This window comes from Olea europaea, chromosome 20 (genome assembly GCF_002742605.1).
Source record: "Olea europaea var. sylvestris chromosome 20, O_europaea_v1, whole genome shotgun sequence".
Taxonomy (NCBI): Eukaryota; Viridiplantae; Streptophyta; class Magnoliopsida; order Lamiales; family Oleaceae; genus Olea; species Olea europaea.
Genome location: NC_036256.1, coordinates 87,304 through 105,400, shown reverse-complemented (window position 1 = coordinate 105,400; position 18,097 = coordinate 87,304). Strand labels below are relative to the sequence as shown.

The 18,097-nt window shown below is 35.8% G+C and overlaps 2 protein-coding genes and 1 long non-coding RNA gene across 10 annotated transcripts; 1 reads left to right on the top strand and 2 right to left on the bottom strand.

The window, feature by feature from the left end:
• Nucleotides 1–1,632: 1,632 nt before the first annotated feature.
• On the top strand, nucleotides 1,633–13,901 carry LOC111369290 (calmodulin-binding transcription activator 4-like). 8 transcript variants are annotated; one of them, XM_022990745.1, is made up of 14 exons: nucleotides 1,633–1,809; nucleotides 1,964–2,041; nucleotides 3,352–3,477; nucleotides 3,583–3,698; nucleotides 4,353–4,441; nucleotides 4,682–4,727; nucleotides 5,623–6,058; nucleotides 6,171–6,301; nucleotides 7,649–7,757; nucleotides 7,841–8,064; nucleotides 10,482–11,161; nucleotides 11,691–12,279; nucleotides 12,921–13,211; nucleotides 13,570–13,901. In XM_022990745.1, exons 2-14 carry the CDS (start codon nucleotides 2,035–2,037, stop codon nucleotides 13,660–13,662), a joined length of 2,937 nt encoding a protein of 978 aa, XP_022846513.1. In that variant the 5' UTR covers nucleotides 1,633–1,809; nucleotides 1,964–2,034; the 3' UTR covers nucleotides 13,663–13,901. The 8 variants fall into 8 exon arrangements, with proteins under 8 accessions (XP_022846513.1, XP_022846511.1, XP_022846512.1 ...); XM_022990743.1 differs by having other exon boundaries at nucleotides 1,964–2,053; XM_022990744.1 differs by having other exon boundaries at nucleotides 1,887–2,041.
• A 362-nt stretch (nucleotides 13,902–14,263) lies between these two features.
• Nucleotides 14,264–15,927, bottom strand: LOC111369291 (nuclear transport factor 2B-like). The gene is made up of 2 exons (XM_022990749.1): nucleotides 15,527–15,927; nucleotides 14,264–14,563 (listed from the first exon to the last, which is right to left on the bottom strand). The coding sequence occupies exons 1-2, from the start codon at nucleotides 15,821–15,823 to the stop codon at nucleotides 14,489–14,491; spliced, it is 372 nt and encodes a 123-aa protein (XP_022846517.1). The 5' UTR covers nucleotides 15,824–15,927; the 3' UTR covers nucleotides 14,264–14,488.
• Nucleotides 15,928–17,403: 1,476 nt separating this feature from the next.
• On the bottom strand, nucleotides 17,404–18,097 carry LOC111369289. Its single transcript, XR_002698097.1, has 2 exons — nucleotides 17,792–18,097; nucleotides 17,404–17,701 (listed from the first exon to the last, which is right to left on the bottom strand). It is a non-coding gene; the product is annotated as an uncharacterized LOC111369289 (long non-coding RNA).

Here is an 18,097-nt window from a genome sequence, read left to right as displayed (position 1 = left end):
AATATGGAGAGAGAAGCGGAGAAATAGGGAGTTCTTACGTCTCTTAATTATAGGAGTCTAAAAAATAATCATGCTAGCATTTGTTGCATGTCACATCTTCTTCCTATGTCTTCACTATTTTCGTGTAGCTACCTGTTCAAGTTATTCGTGTAGAGCTGCCTAATCACTGAGAGGATAATGCATTTTTCTAGTTAATATTAAAATCAAAATTGAAAAAATTTAAATAAAAAAAATTGAAAATTAAAATTAACTTTATTTTTATGTTACAACAGTTGTTTCACGGAAAAATGAACCTGTAGACTACAAGTTACTCACACACTCAAACCCAAAATGTAAATAAACCTTAACCATGAAAAATTGATGGTGTTGCGGTAAGAAAATTGCACCTCAGTGTCCAGATCGGAAGAAGATATGGAGGACTGTGTTTGGGGAGAAGACAGATCATTTGCTGGATCCATCTGTATGTATGTGAAATTGTTTTTGGGTTTTGAGAATTGTTGATTTCGCAAATTGGACCTTTTACGTGGCCAATTGATAGTTACTCCACGTATTTCTCCCTACGCACAATCAAGACACGGTCAGATGCACACGACCAGAACCAACGGGAGTGGTGGCAGCAGCATACACTTCGATGGTCAAGTTAGTCTTAGGTGGTCGGAACAATACCAAGGTTGTGCTAAATAAAGAGGAGGAGAATATATATTTGCTTGTTATGGAAAGCTATGTTGTAAGAGTTTCATTACCTTTACTTCTTGTCAAACTTTGGGTATTTCTAGATGAGGAGAATCGTTGGATGTGGGACACGTGTACGCATTTGACGGTGTGAGACGTCTACTCATAGGCGTCAATCGACCGCATCTATAGAGTGGACTGGTAATTACTTCTCCCGAATTGAGTTAACATAAAGTTGATACGTCACGTCAACTAGGCTCGTGGAGACGTCAAATTAATTGAATCTTTGGAGCAGAAAGGATCTTGACATAAATCTCTTTTTGAAATTGGCGACGGGTTCTCTAGCAGAGAGCTTCAGTTTAAGCTGCGCTTTGGATCCAGGGGCGGGGCGAGGACGCCACGGTCAGTTCAGTAGATTGTGTCTTGCCGTGTTAGCAGATGATGGCTTCACTTCGGAACCACTTCGGATGGGTGTTGCACACCTCGTACGGCGCGGTGGTAGACTTTCCGAAGTGTTTCAGATGGGAGTGTAACAAGAATGAAATTTGTTTTGGGTCAGGTCAGCTTCGATTTGAATTAAAACATGCAATTTGACTCAAGCATGTTTATTAAGGTCTACTAATCGACTTGACCTGGTTTGTAAAGAGGTCAAAGATAGGAACGGAATAAAGAAGTCACCTTAATTTGACCAAACAGTGTGGACGTCTTGATTATTTTTTTGTGAAATTAATTCCGCATGGATGAAGGGTTCCTTCCGCTTGACAAAAAAGGATGAAATAAAATAAGACAACATGAAAGTTGTTAAAGTTTCTAGAATTCATGAAATTAATTTATTGAAGCTTTGAACGGGTCGTCAACTTTATTAATAATTTATTTAGAGGTCTTTTAATATGTAAAGGAATAGTGTCTTGCTTTTAAGTCATTGGTAACACATCAATTAATGTATTGACTTTCTGAATAAAAATTCAATTCAACTTTAATTTTGTCTCTTTCACGTCGTCTCCCTTCCTCGATCAAGCCTTCCTACCTTTAATGGCTACTGCATTATCTAAACTCGGAGCTTCTCAAGCAAGGCAGCCTCGGAGGAGGAACACTCGGGTCATGTATGAGTCAACAGAAATACTTTCTTTCAAGAAGGTTAGGGACGAGAAGTGCATATTTCCCCTTTAACCACACGTGATTAGGATGTTAACGATCAGTTTTTTGCACAGCAGATTCTTCGTATTCTTGGTGTAAAGGATCAATTATAGAGCTTTCCTTTTTAACTCGTCTCTCACTCTTTCCTCTACAGCGGCGACTGGAGAAAATATGATCTAAGTTGAAGTGATTTTCCTACAATTACCGTTGTTTTTGTTTTTGAGCATGACTGGTACGATGCAAGGTGACAGATGGTTTATTTTCTTCCTTATTTAAGTTTAATGATGTGGTAATAACTGTAATTCAAGTGTTAATTGCTGTAATAGTTTGTGTACGGTGTTATATTTTTGCTGAAATTACGTGAATTTCGTGCATTTTTGCGTTCAATGTTCTCTGAAAATTTATCTTATAACGTGTCCAACTAGATTTCAATAGGTTATGTTCATAATTGAAGTGTTTTTCCTGAAATTACTGCTTTTGTTTATTTTTCAGTACAATCGGCTGAGATGATATCCTTGGCTCCTTATTTTAGTTTTATAACTTTGTTGATTTGATTAATTTCTGTCGCTCAAGTGTTATTTGCAGTAAAAATATTTGTATGGTGTTATATTACTTAAATTACGTTCATTTTTGCCGTTAATAATATCTATCACTTTTATTATTGGGTGTTAACTTGATTTCATTAGTTTTTGATCCTGAATATTTCTCCAGCATTACCCTTTTTGTTTGTCGTAATTCCAGTATTTTGCTTCTTCATTGTTAACAAGAAGAATGCTTGTGAAAAATGGAAACTATACACAAATAGAGTTTATGTTGTTCAAATTTGGAGGACAGTTCAGAAACTTGGGTATCCTGCTTTGTTAAGAATCTATGTGAGCAGTATAGCTCAAGAGTGCCCGGCTTTTATTTTTCAGAGTTGATGGTTTTAGCATCCAAAACAATAAGGTTGTTAATTAGATAAATTGGAGGAAATATAGTAAATGCACTATCTCAGTTACAAAGACTGATGGAGATACTGATAGGTCATAAAGGTTTAACTTTTGATGGGGAGGTTCTGGGCTTCATAAAAGCCATTGAGAGTAAAACCCTTAATAGCCTTAAGCAAATGTCTGGTATGTTCATTTTTTAGCCAAATGGTAAACAAAGAGTGTCAGATATTCCACCTTGAAATTTGCAGTTTGAACTTTGAAGGAATTTGAAGAAAATGTGTGTGTACTTTCTCTTTTATCTTCTTCTGACTCTCAGTAGTATTCATTTAGGCAGCCCTTTTCACACTTGACTAAAAAACCATCTGGAATGTTTCTTTCCTTGTCAATGTAATATATTTTTCAAAGGAGTATACTTTCTGCCAATTGTTCCGATCATTTATTTGTTCCTGGAAATGCAGTTTTCTACGATGTTTCTTCTTTTGATATGTAATAATTTCAATTAATTGCTAGTGGCACTGTCTTGCTATCTTTCTAATGTAATAAGTTGAATTGATAGCTAGTGGCGCCATGGACAAATGAAGTTATGGTTATGTAATCATTCTCTGAGTTTCAGGATATGATATCAATTATCTGGTTCGGGAAGCTCAAATTCGGTGGCTAAAGCCAGTTGAAGTGCTTTTCATACTTCAGAATCATGAGGAGCACCAGATCACCCACAAGTTCCCTCACATGCCAGCTAGTAATGTTCATCTTTCTCCCTCTCATTTTTGTGCAACTCTATCCCATTTTATGCCAGTTACACCATCTTTATTTTATTTCCATCACACGGTATGAACTTAAATAGGTGGATCTTTGTATCTATTCAATAAACGAGTCCTAAAAAATTTTCGGAAAGACGGTCATAGTTGGCGTAGGAGGAAAGATCAGAGGACTGTTGCTGAAGCACATGAAAGACTTAAGGTTGTTATTCTCCTATTGCCTCTACTTCTTTTGGAACTACCAATAAAACAAAATAATCAATCAGTTGAAGAAGTTTTCTTATGAATAAAGAAATCTGTTTCCTAAATTTATGCAATTTAATCTGCAGCCATCAGAAATTAGTGAAAAACTTGTTAGTTATTTGAATCTTTTAAAAGTAATTCATTTTTCCTTACTTTTTCTGAATTTCTAGCTCTCATTGTTGCTGATACACTTCGATAAAATTATTTCTCTTATGAAGAAATTGTAACAGTTCCAGAACAATATGTGCGAAAGGTAAGGATTTTTCGGTCTTCAAGGCATAAATTTTATGATATGATAATTTGTAGAATTATCATAAATTGATATCACAGCTGCAAAAGCAGTCTCTTTGGAATTATGGATATATGCGTGCTCAAGCCTTTTCCATGTTTCTGTGGCTAACGTGGCCATCTAGCTCGTAGGCTATTCTAAAGAACAGGCCATCATAACCTAAGTGACAATATGTCAGTGACGAGATTCATCTCAAGTGTTTCCATTATCATCTCTTGTTGGTGTCTGCTCTGTGTGATGAAGCCTTGTTTAGAGTTTTGTGGAGTTTAATAATATCATCTCATTTAATGTTAATTTGTTAAACTGACATTATTCTTATGTTAGGTTGGAAATGCTGAAGTTCTAAATTGCTATTATGCTCGTGGAGAGCAGAACCCTAGCTTTCAGAGACGCAGCTTCTGGATGTTGGACCCGTGAGTTTGGATATTTATCTGATGTTAATTTGCTCACATTTACTTGTCAAAGTTGTAAGTTAGATAAATGTGGGTTTTCATTGCACAAAGATAGAAACAAATGTCAGCCCTAAATAAGCTTTCAACAATTTACATCTGTTTTATTCTCAGATAAAAGTGGGCTGTAAAGTTGGTTTGCTATTTTCCTTTCCAACTCTTATGATTCTTACTTTTAATTAATATATTCTTGGGTTTGAGCAGGGCCTACGAGCACATTGTTCTTGTTCACTACAGAGATATTGGGGAGGTGAGTCTTCCTGAGCCTAATCATGGAGAAAGTACATAAACCGATTTCACTTACCAGTACATTTCTTCTTTTTCCTTTCTATAGTTTCTTTTCCTTTCTGTAGTCTATATTAATTGAAATGCCCCAGTGACACCCACATCCATACAGTTCTGTTTTGAACTTATAATTTTTTATTGTTTTGTCTTCTAATTAGTATAACTCACAGCTTTTCACGATAGGTTGCAGTGATTTACCTGACACTTTAAGCAAAATTGCTATTCTGGCAATGTTTCCTACTGTTGCAGCAGAAATTACTTTTCTTCATGTTAAAATCTTGTATCAGGGAGCCAAAGTTGAACTTTATCTAATATCAGTCTTTGCGGTTGGCACTGGGCAGTTTGTTCAGAGTCCACAATGCACGAGCACATTTTTCATTTTGTGTATTATTCCATTTATTTCCTGTAGATGATAATTGGACATGTGAACCATGTTTATGATAGACTCCTATCCACCCCCACCTATTCTAGAAGGTCCTAGAAGAAGAACAACATGCAAGTGGGTGGAAATACCAAAATCTGTTGGAGAGGGGAAATTGGAGGGAAAGGTTTGTTAGAAGTTAACTATAAATATAGGCAGAAATTAGCCATATATGGGGGGATTATGAAGAGAGTATGGGAGTGGTTACTGTTCTTGTTCTCGGTTACAGCCTTCTATAGGCTTTGGTTATCATTTCATTTCATGTACCCGTTCTTGTTTCAATAAAAAGTCCCTTATTCAGCAATTGTTCTAGTTCATTCCAGTTGGTATCCTATCAGTTTACTTCCATGCACAGTGGCTGTAACTAACAAGAACATTTATATATATATTTTTATAAATTGAGCAGTAAGATAACACATCCAATTTTTTTGAGTTATAGGGAACACAGAATGCTAGATTGACATCAAAGTCCTCACCATTATCCTCTTCGATCCTCAATCTAAGTTCCACCTCTTTTGCAACTCAGCAGCCAGACTCCTCTGTTGTCATTGGTGAATCTAATGAACCAAATCAGAGCCAGCCTAGTCCTGCATCCGTGAAAACTGGTTTAAATGAAGTCATCGAGATTCATGGGATATATCCATCAGACATTATAGAGAGAACGGAGGTTAATAGTTCATCGGAGTCTGATTTAAGTGAAGCACTGCGAAAAATTGAACAGAAATTAAGTTTAAATGATGAAGTGGATAGAGAATTTAACACAATCTACATTGAGAATGAGGACTCAGTTGATTTAGAAAATGTGCTACTTGCTTATGACTTGTCTGCTCAAACTTCAGATCATTCAGAGAATCTTCTTTCACAAAGACACTCAGGTGTATCTCATTTCAGTTATTTATTTAATTAAAGGGTCGTCCACTAGTGACTTTCTATGTTATAGAAACAGAAGTGGGTCAAAACAGCTGCTAATGGGGTATGACTTTGCAGGTGACAGGATGGAACATCCCCATCAACTCCCAGGGCCTGAAGTCAATATATGGGGAGAGATGCTAGGTAGCTCTAAAAGTTTGCTTGATGTTGAAACGCAAGAAAAATATGAGCACAAATTGAACGAAAATGTGAGAAGAGTATTATTTTCTTATCATTTCATCTCCAACTCGACAATATCCTTCCTTTAGTTTTGATGGCTTATAACCATTTTGTGATTCTATGATAAAACGTGTTGAATGAGGTAAAATGTTTCTCCCTTTTCCATGCAGTGTCAAGAACACTCTCCCTTTTAGTATTTTTGATCGGTCAAAATTAACATTTTTGAAATAGCAGTATAATTTGATTAGTCACCTCTAGGCATTTAAACTCATCTCTATTCGGATTCTTTTGGAAAAGCCAATTCTGATTCAAATTCCTTTTTTTTCTTACATGTTATCTTTATTGGGGTGTGGTTTTAGTCAAGGTAGGAGTACATGTGAGAGGCATTAAATGTGGGGATTACCAAGTGACTGAAAATTCGAAGATTTGACACTTTTGCCAGTCATTCATGGGGAGTTGGAAATTTGAGATGATGATACTTGCATAGCATGGATTGGTTGGACTTATAAAGAAATGCATATGAGATTTTGTATGATTGGAATTAGTATAAGACAAAAAGTGAAATGTTATTTAACTTCAATAGGACTAGGAATTCTATATCACAGAAATGTTGGCTAGGAAGAACTAACGCACACATTCATTGAGTGAAACTGAGACAAGAATTTTCAAGATGAATCTACTGTAAAATTAGATGGGATAGGTTAAGAATGAGCATATTCATAATATAGTAAGTATTGTTTTCAAAAGGGCTTAAGGCTTATGCTTTCAGGCATTCCTTGTGCAATGTTCACTAGGAAACTCAAAGCTTATGACTTCAGGGTTTAAGCCTTGATTTAGTCGTGTCAATAACTGAATTGTTAAAGATTTTCTATAATGATATTTAGGCCTTCACAAAAATGTATAACATATTTCTGAGTATATAAGATACTTTGTTGCATAAGTTCTTGGCTTGATTTTCTAATAAACTGTCTTCTATTTTCTGTGTGGCTAGGAATATCTTTGTTCTGTTATTTCCCTTCTATGCCTTGATTTTAATAGACTCAACGCATTCCAAATGAAAAGGATGTAGGCTTAAAAATATTGAGATAGTTGAAAGAACAAATGTATGAATTTGCTTGATAATTAGCTTGTTTATTTGATTTTGTTAGTTAAAAACTATAATTAGAAAATTCATAGTGCAAATGAACACTAATGATCAAATTAATAGGTAATGAATTCACATAATTATAGAAGAAACACGCCCTGCATTCTTAGAACAGATACATGATGCGGAAGTATATAGAGTTAACTTGAATCACAGTAGCAATATGTTTTTTGGCATTAAACATTTTAGGCTAAAAATTGGAAACCTTGATGTGTCTGTTATGTTAACATAGTCACACTTACCACAGGGTATGCTACTCAATTTATCTCCAAATGACGCAGTAAGGGAGCAGGAAAGTTACAATTGGCTAAAGTTTGATGGACTAGGTTATGCTCAAGAGTGTAAGTTTTTCTCAACGAAAACTTTTCATTCAGAAAGACTCTTGGGGTTTTAAAGTGCCATGACAACTCTTTTTTATTGCCAGCTTTTATGATGTTTACCCAAGAAGTAGAGTCTATCAAAATTCCTGCATATTCTCCTTCAGTGAATACTTATGGTAACAATCTGGACTGCTATCCAACATTTTTTGACCAAAGTCAGATTGGAATCCCTCTTGAAGACAATTTCAGTTTGACCATTTCCCAAAAGCAGAAGTTCACAATCCGTGAGATATCTCCAGAGTGGTGTTATTCCTCTGATGCTGTCAAAGTACGTTTCTTGAAACCCAAATTTATATTAGAAGCTATTTCATGAATCACAGCTTATTCATATTTGATATTATACAAGCTAGCAAACCATTTATGGCTTGTAATGCATACGAGTACTTTCAATATGTTTTGGAAAATAAGGTCAGTTACCTGCAGATTTGAGTAGTAATATGCATGTATTTTGGGTTCGTCTTATATTTGCATATCTTCTAAAGGATGTTAAATGTTGTAGTTGTTGATTGTTCTTGTGTGAGGTAGCGGAAATCTGACCACGTTTCTCTTAGCTGATTTTTTTTCCCACTTTGGAGACGATATAAGATAGCTGATTTATTACTTTATGGTTAGTTGTTTAATGTGTCCATTTTTTTTTTTCCTTTCTGCTCCGCTCAAATCGCCTTAGACGATCTGTGACTTTCCACCCTGCAGATGTGTTTATTTGGTTAATCACAATTTTTTCCCACTTATTTTCTGCTTAGTAAGTTTCTTATTTCCATCCTTTCTTGTTACATAGAGCTCTATCTCACAAGTGTAGAAATTGTTCTCATTCAAAGAATCAAAAATAAGTTTATTAATTTTCTTGAAGAGTCTACGAAATTTTGTGAACTCAACTTGCCATAGGGGTCGACGCTCGTTTGCCTTAGTCGAAAGTCCCAAACCAGTTTGTTTAGTGTCATTGTCTATATTAAAGTAAGGACTTTGTAGTTGGCATCAAACTTCTTTTCTTGATTCAATATTGGATGGTTGGAGTGTGGACGATGATCTTGATTGTCCATAAATGAAGAAAAATTTAATAGAAGTAAACTATATATGAGGATTTAATTTTGAAGGCCCCAATTTGTTCCCTAGAGACTTTTTACCTACTTCTCTTGTCACAAATTTCAGCACTTGAAAGCTATACCAGTGAACAAAATTCGAACACCCAATCGTTCTAACTTGCACGAGTTTTCTTGTTCTTTATAATGTGTTTGGTACGATAGGATAAAAAAAAAAAAAAACATAGAATATTGCATCTACTAGCTATATATTCCAACGTTTCAAACTTGGAAGATCTATCAGTCAAACAAATTCCCTCTTCCTACCAGGAACGCAGAATTTTCTTTTGTCAAAGAAAGTAAATAAAGGTAAAGATGGGGTTTTCCTTTTTATATTTGCTGTTCCCACAAAATTCAAAATGAGAGTAAAATTCATCTTTAGATAGGGCATGGCCAGAAATTCTGATTCCTTAATAGAATCACGGTGGCATGCAGCAAAAGTATTGTAGGGAAAGAGACCACTTCAAAAGAAAAGCTTATCTCTTGCTCTCTGTGTTCTCTTCCCCACTATTTTACCTTGTAATCCTACATCAGTCACTCCATGCTATTTCTCGGCAGGCCCCTCCACTGGCTCTTCCTTTTGACCAGAAACCTTTTTTCTGTTGTTTTGTTTAGTACTCTTATTGAAAGCCATAAAATGTGTGTTTGTTTGAGATAACAATAATTCGAAAGCATCATGCATATATACACTAGGTTCATGGCTCTCGTGGATTCATAAAGAGTCTACTAACAGCCTTTCAGGATTTCAAATAGGAATAGAAGTTAAGGAATCCATAAGTTTTTTCTCAATCACATCGTAATATTAAGGTCCATTTGGCACAACAATAGATGATTCTGAGATTGATAAGCCGTTTGTGAACATGTTTAGATAACTTTTTTAAAGTGCTTTGTCTTATTAGAAAAGTTTTATAGGAAGTTGACCTAAGATAACTTTATAGAAAGCTTTCTATAAGAAGTTGAAGTAAAAGTAGAAGTTCTGTCAAATGGACTACAATATTTGCTTGCCTATTTAGGTGTACTCATTACTTTATTTCATTCGTTTTCTTTGCTTTATGTTGGTGCATGTTGGCCATAAGTGCGTGTGATTTTCTGTTCATGACTTCGTGTTTACTACTTATGGGATATAGTGAGTGAGAATAATTTTCTTTGGGACAGTATAACTTAATGAAGTTGAATTCATTGTTTTGGGTACGAAGATAATAAAGGACCCTTCAAGAAAAATGAGGGGTAACAGTGTACAAACTAACCAAAACTTGAACGGTTGAAACTTCTCTAGTTGAAAATCTTTTCACGCTTTTGCAAAATAAACATGCTGGCTTTAAGCTATCTTTCTCCAAAATTTTTCTTAGATATAGAAATGTGCCACACTCTTTTGACTCGACTGGATGTCAGTATACAACCTACGAATTCTTCCTATCTCAATGTGTTACAAATTCATGGATTGGGATGCTTATGATCACCCTGGATTTCCCTGAAATCTAGGCAATATGACATGAATCAAACAATATGAATATGTGATCCTTGAATTTTTTTTTTTTTTTTGAGTTTGTCAAGTCACCACTGATTTTTGAAAATGGCTCTTCAAGGTTCAAACTTTACTTTGCAGGTTGTCATTATTGGGTCTTTCCTCTGTAGTCCCTCAGAGTGTGCATGGGCTTGTATGTTTGGTGACATTGAAGTTCCTGCCCAGATCATTCAACAAGGTGTTATCCGCTGCAATGTTCCTCCTCACTTGCCAGGAAAAGTCACTCTTTACATTACTTCAGGAAATCGGGAGTCCTGCAGTGAAGTTAGGGAATTCGAATATCGTGCTAAGCCTAGTGTTTGCACACACAGTAACATCACTGAGACAGGGACTAGAAAGAGTCCAGAAGAACTCTTGTTGCTTGTCCGATTTGTGCAGATGCTTCTCTCTGATCCATTGGTACAAAAAGGAGATGACCCTGAATCTAGAATTGATTTGTCAAACAAGTCCAAAAAGGCTGAAGCCTCGTGGAGCCAAATCATTGATACTCTTTTAGTTGGCACTTCTACATCATCAAACACTATGGAATGGCTTCTACAGGAACTTCTGAAAGACAGGTTGGAACTATGGCTTTCTTCTAGATTACGAGAGAATAATCAGCCGGACTCTTCTTTATCTAAGAAAGAACAAGGGATCATACACATGGTTGCTGGATTAGGATTTGAGTGGGCGCTACAGCCAATTCTCAATTCCGGAGCCAACATAAATTTTCGTGATATCAATGGGTGGACTGCACTTCATTGGGCCGCACATTTTGGGAGGTAAGTCTTATTTTATTTTTCCATTTTCATGGATATCTGTCAGTTTCATGACATTTGGCACTTTTACACAATGAATTGCATTTAACTCTTGTTTGGAATATTTTTTTAACTCAAAATATTACTTTAAAAATACAAAGGAATTTCTTGAATTACATTGTAAAAGGTTGAAGGAAATGTAGCTCCAACTTATGATGTCATCAACTCTTCAGTAGTACTTCAAACCGAATTAAGTTAAAGACTTTTGGTCCCTCTACTACTAATCTTCCCTTCAGTACCAAATGGGATTAGTAACACACGTTTTAGAGTATTAAGATTGAGGTATTGTTATTGCATAATCAATCAGCACAAATATGCGGATCAGTTATCACTAGTTTTGTTCAATCTGGTTGATTTTGTGAACAGAAGGGGAGGAAAAAAAATGAATCTCTTGCTTTTTATGCTAGTGCCACCAATGGAAGACTTTCTCTAGTAAATTGTATTTATTATTGTTGGAAAGCATGATTTACTTAAAATGTTATATTTATGACAGGGAAAAATTTGTTGCTGCTCTCATAGCCTGTGGTGCATCTGCTGGAGCAGTTACGGATCCTAATTCACAGGATCCAACTGGTAAAACTCCGGCAGCCATTGCTGCTGCAAGTGGGCACAGGGGACTTGCAGGTTATCTTTCAGAAATGGCACTAACTGGCCATCTCTCATCCCTCACACTGGAAGAAAGTGAGCTATCTAAAGGATCTGCAGCTCTGGAAGCAGAAAGAACAGTGAATAGTATATCAAGTACAAGCTCCTCTACCAATGAAGACCAGGACTCTCTGAAGTGCACCTTAGCTGCAGTCCGGAATGCCTCTCAGGCTGCTGCACGTATTCAATCTGCATTTCGTGCACATTCTTTTCGGAAAAGGCAGCAGAGAGAAGCTACAGTTTTCATTGCTGATGCTAGTGGAGATGAGTACAGTATATTATCAAATGACATCGAGGGTCTCTCAGCAGCATCAAAAGTGGCATTTCGCAGTACACGTGACTACAACTCGGCTGCTCTGTCTATTCAGAAGAAATATCGAGGCTGGAAAGGGCGGAAGAATTTCCTTGCATTTCGCCAGAAAGTAGTGAAGATACAGGTGCATCACTTTTTCCCAAGCATATTACTTGCATTCGACAAGACACTGAATTTTTTAGCTTTCTGGTGTATGAAACTCAGGCGAGTATGATGCAATCTCATTAAATGCTTCCTTCAAAAAACTATCAAGTTCTTTCATCCTAAAACATGCCATTTAAGTCGTTAACTTCATCTGTACAAGTCATTATAGTAAGAAATATCATTAGTACTTTGACTGACTTGTAGATGATGTGAAGTTTGGAACAAAAAAGTTGAGGGTTGACTTTTCGTTTACATATTAAAATACAATGGTTGAGATTAACTTCCATTGCAGATGGCTCCTTGTTATTGAACACATTAAATAACGAGAGTAGAAAAAAACTCTTACTTAAAGATGTAGTCCTCCAAAAATTACAAATCTGCTAAATTAATAATGCTAAAGGCTGCAAGTGCATTGACAATGTGTTCTTTGTTCAACTCGGTTGATACAAAAGTCACGTTCAAACAATGTGAATTCCCTTTGGCAAGTATATATCTTGATGGGCCCCCAGTCAAAATGATGATGCAACTTGCGATAGTAAATTACCAAATTCAACAAATCATTTAATGAATTAGTGGTAAAGGTTATAAGGTGGGGCTTTTATCTTGTTCTTTTCATGGCAGGCCCATGTGAGAGGCTATCAGGTTAGGAGGTATTATAAGGTATGTTGGGCAGCTGGTATATTGGAGAAGGTAGTGCTGAGGTGGCGCCGACGTGGAGTTGGTTTGCGGGGATTTCGGCTCAACACGGAATTCATTGATGAAAGTGACGATGAAGACATTCTTAAGGCATTTCGCAAGCAGAAAGTGGGCGCAGCTATTAATGAGGCTGTATCCAGGGTGCTGTCTATGGTTGAATCTCCAAAGGCACGTCAGCAATATCGGCGTATTCTTGAAAAATATCTTCAAGCTAAGGTAATAAAAGCGTCATAAAACAATTGCTTTCTCTTGCCAAGTTTTGTCTCAAAATTACAAGCATGTCTTCTTTATATTTAGATCATTTCATCTTTATGCCAAAATGAAAAGTCAAGAACAATTAAATAAATCTGGTGATATTAAATGTATGACGCTAAAAACCCTTAATGTTCAGGATAGAGGTAGTATATAACTATATATCCAGCTCCAGCTTCATTAGCTATATAAATACATCAAGATGCTTCTGATTAAGATTTCAAACATCTAATAGCCAAATACATTGCCTATCCATTTGATGTTCTTTTTTTTTGGCGAAATTTGTGCACTGTGACTTAGCATTAATTGTAAAATGTGGCAGGCCGAGCTTGAAAATCCGGAATCTGAAAGGCCAACGTCTTCTTGTGCTGACTTTTCCCATATGGAAAATGGTGGTGCTTCCGAATCGACATAGTTGCAATACCTAATATCATAAACTTGGGGTTTTGTGTGTAAATTTTTTAGGCGAAATAGTTTCCAGCTTGATCAATTTGTACTATGGTTTGTAGATGTTGGTTAATGAACAGCAGCAGAGAGCATTACATTACATTCTGGATGAATAGGGGTTACACTGAGAAAATTAAATCTTGGTTGTTTAACGTACCCACACATTTCATGAGATTTACCAACTTATAATCTCAAAAAGCTTTGTCACACAGGGGCTTGATAGTACTTGTGATAAATGGTTGGATTCGTAATTGAAGCAATTGATGTGTACATCTGATTTCCTGAAAAAGGAATTACATGGATTATGGATAAGTTTCACTTGAAACGCTTATGGCTAGCAATTTATTCGAGGGATGAGCAATTTTTGTGGAATTAGAATTTTTACTTGAAAGTTGAGATGAGGGTGGGCTGAAAGGGAGTGAGCTTGGGTTGATTCGCAGACTTGATTTTGGGTGGACTGCACCTCCTCTTTGAGGTATAGGCTATAGCTTTCATGCAAAGTGTGTTGCAAATGCGATGCATAAATTTTACTTGCTAGAAATTATTATTTTTGCCATAAAAATGCAGAATTCTCACCAGCCAATAATGGCAACGGTCACTGTAAATTTTAAACGAATACAGCAAAGGGACTGGAAAGCAGGCAAATCAGGAACAAGAAGTCATATTAGCAATTATTTAATAATGAAAAGCAATACAAACTACCAAGTGGGCCAATTTTAAAAAAGAAAAAGAAAAGCTTTAGGTTTCATTTCCAAACAGATGTTTCAAGCGAAAGATGTCTCCGATCCACATCCTCATGCATAGTTCAAGCGAAAGAGGTCGTTCAACACGTAAAAGCTTCCCTGAGGTGTCGGCATCAAATGGAACATCTGCAAACAACAAATTCGTTCAACAAACATTGAATGGAGTTAGGGTCCGAAAGGCTCCTTATAGAACTTTGAGGGCTGAAGGAACTCTAGAGCTACTAAAGGAGCTTCTAAACGCTCTAACTCCACCGTTCAAGCGCCCTCCTCCTAGGGCTCTCTTCACTCCTTGCCACTGTCTCACTCTTAGAGCTGGTTACGGGGGGCCTCATTCCTACATCTACTTCAAAGTAAATCTAAACTCAGACTCATTGACATTGTTACTCTCCATGTTTAATACCAGAAACACAACTTGAAAAAGTGTTCCATGATTTGCCAAACGAATAACTGCCAACATTCAACACAAACCAAACCGAGCCCACGCGAAAGGATAAGATGTGCACCTAACTATCGAATTAGCTGATTAAAACTCTCAAGGCCAATTTTTATATTACTCACTTTCCTGCACAAAAGGTTTTTCCTCGCACCACTAAAAGAGGAAGGAAATGAGCTGGAATAACAAGATACCAAATTTACCATCTATCTTTGCATCTATTATGTGTTTGGAATTTCCCATTTCAATATGCATTATCTATAAGAAACATTCAAAGGCAAACAATCTGTTCAAGATTCAGCATTTAAATATTCGTCCCAAGAATTGGTAATACAAACAATGACTCTATTTTAAGAGCATAAGGATTCACTTGTCAATCAAAGAAGACCTAAAATAAATTGAAAATCACAGTTTATAAAACCCATTGGTAATGCAATCAATTTAATTCATTTTGAAAACAAACTTCAAGTAGAGACATCAACCTCTAAAACCCCGGATTTAGCTTTTTCGAGCCCATGTCTGTATTTATAATATAATTTTCTCAATCAGAAAGACCTAAAAATAGCATTAAGTATGTTCCAATAAAAACTAACAAAGACTGCATTCAAGAACATAATTAATACATAAACATCAAAACAAATAAACGGGTAAAATACCTGGCTGAACTTGAGGGGGTGCTGTTCGCCAGCAAGCAGGAGATTACCGGAGACAAACACAATCATGCCACCAGCGGGGCCCGACGGCTGGCAATCTACGGTCGTGATCTGGTGCTGGCATTGCTGGAACGGTAGGCCCGCGAGCTTGTCGGTAATATTTTGGGCCCCCTGGATTTTCTGGCCCTCGAAAGTGAGCATTGAAGCCTCCTGGTACAGGCCCGCCAACGCGGCTCGATTCGCATCGAACGTCGAGTAGTAGTGCTCCACGAAAGCCTTGGATAAAGCATCAGGATCCATCTTTTTTCGTTTAGCCCTTCCGGCGGGAATATTTAAAGATGGTCGGAGGATAAATTCGTCAAATAGAGGTGTGGCGTGTAATGAACGCCCGCCCGTCTTTATTTCGAATTTCAATTTTATCTTTCCAAATATATATACACACACATTTGGAGAAATGATCTAATGAGCACCCATGCCCATCTTATACTAGAGGGTGTTTGGGAGATATTTTTATGTGAAAATATATTTTTGAATAGTAAATCGATGAGAAATGTGTGGTTGAAAAATAAGGAAAAGTTTTTTATTTACGTGTAATATTATTTTAATAAAGAATGTGTAGTTAAAAAGAAGAGAGAGAAAAATATATTTTGAAAAAAAATGGGTACCAAATGGGACATAAATATCGATAATGTATCATACTAATTCATTGGTTGATAATAAATTTAATTCAAATGTTGAATTTGGCAAAATCTATCAACTAATAAATTGATATGACACATCACAGATTCTTAAAATAAGATGAGCACCAATACTCCTTAAATCATTTCTTTATATATATATGTTTGTTAATTAAAGATTTTTAAGAAGAGAGAGTATTCTTTTTAGTTAATTTCTTGAGTAATGATATGAAAACTTGTTATATGAGAATTAGCTTGTCATTTGAGACAATTATATTGCAAAAAACCAATGTCTCAAATAATAAAATGTCAGATAGGACGAGTACTGCAATTACTAATTATGAATAGTATTATTTTAATTTCATGTAAAAAATTCAAATTGATTTTAATTTCATTAGTCACAAAAGTTTATAGTGATTTTACAAATGATCACTCAATTACAGAAAAATTAGATTAAACTCTTACTCCGTCACCACAGTAGAGTTATCGATGTCGATATAATTAGGCCTAAGATTGGGAAGTTGGAATCCTTAAGATAAGCCAAGCTACTTCGAATATTTTGGCATAAAATTGATTCTCGATTGGTCAAAATTATCGAGTTTTTCCTTATATTTTCAAAGTCATTTAAATTAACCCCAGTTTGGCCTCAATTAAAGAGTGTTTTAAGAAAATGAATTTCGCAATAGTGATATTTTTGGATAATATGAGCTTAAAAAATAGGAAAAAAGTTATGAGACTACATGCAAAATATTTTATTACGTAGTTGAAATGAATTTGAGAACCAAATTTTCTCTGTTCGATAAAGATTAAAATCATATTTTTTAGCAAATTTGATAAAAATTGATCGAATGAATAGTTGAAAAGATTTGGATTCTATAAAATGTATAGTTAAAATTAATTGTGGACTTTAACATAAATTTTAATCAGATTTTTTAACACTACCAAACAGGGGCTAAATGTTATTCATTTACCATTGAACTTTGAAAGTCATACGAATTGCTGCACCTATCAAAATGTTATTTTAAAATTTAATAGACTGAATGAAATAATAAATGTGATAACATTTTTATAAGTTCATCGACTTCATTATCTTTTAAAACATTCGGAAAAGTTCAGGAAACTTTTGAAGTTCAATGTCAATTTAGATTTCTGCTGCTTATCCTTTGTTTATAAATAAAAAGAAATGCGAGAAGAACATTCGGGAAAAAAAAAATGAAAAAAGAGCCTGTTCTTTAAGATTGCTCCTTTACGTTCTATAACGAACAAACATTTTGCACGCTACAAATCAATCCATACAAATAAGTACATTGGCCTCGTCCCAGTTTCTACCTGCTATAGTCGACTCTATTACTGTCCATCATCCTAAATCGTGCGCTACTTTGTTGATAAAGAATGCGATTTTTCACAATATTTGCAAATTTGCTCTCCGACTGCGTCAGATTTAGCTACATTCGACGACATCCCACCAAGAATATTTGACGATTCGTGGTTCAATTGAAGCCTGGAGTAAGAACAATGCAGATGAGAACACAATCAAGATTAGCAGTCATAATTTGAAAAAGAAAAGAAAGATCTTCAATAGCATACTCACAGTCGTAGAAAATTTTACTACAAATTTGAACACTCTAAGGTGCGCCTTCAGCTTGCATCATCGTGAGCATCAATCAGAAGACTCTTCCCAATAATCTTCGTTCGACTCTGCATGAAAAAAGCGGGAAACTTCCGTATATACCTGCTCGGCCTCGAATGGTTTGGAGACATATCCATCCATTCCGCACTTCAGACACTCTTCATTTGTAGCCTGAATCACATCAGCAGTCATTGCCAAAATAGGCACATGCCAGATTGAAACATTTTCGTAAGCTTCAAGAGAGAGGTCACCACGTTGGAGACGATT

What these genes read in the sequence shown, in the direction of transcription:
- LOC111369290 (XM_022990743.1), top strand. An exon ending in GTTCCCTCACATGCCAGCTA is followed by an intron (nt 3,478 to 3,582) that starts GTAATGTTCATC and finishes GAACTTAAATAG; the next exon opens with GTGGATCTTTGTATCTATTC. An exon ending in AAGCACATGAAAGACTTAAG is followed by an intron (nt 3,699 to 4,352) that starts GTTGTTATTCTC and finishes TTCTTATGTTAG; the next exon opens with GTTGGAAATGCTGAAGTTCT.
- LOC111369291 (XM_022990749.1), bottom strand. Translation starts at nt 15,823, where the DNA reads ATGGATCCTGATGCTTTATCCAAGGCTTTCGTGGAGCACTACTACTCG. An exon ending in ACCCCCTCAAGTTCAGCCAG is followed by an intron (nt 14,564 to 15,526) that starts GTATTTTACCCG and finishes TGTTGTTTGCAG; the next exon opens with ATGTTCCATTTGATGCCGAC.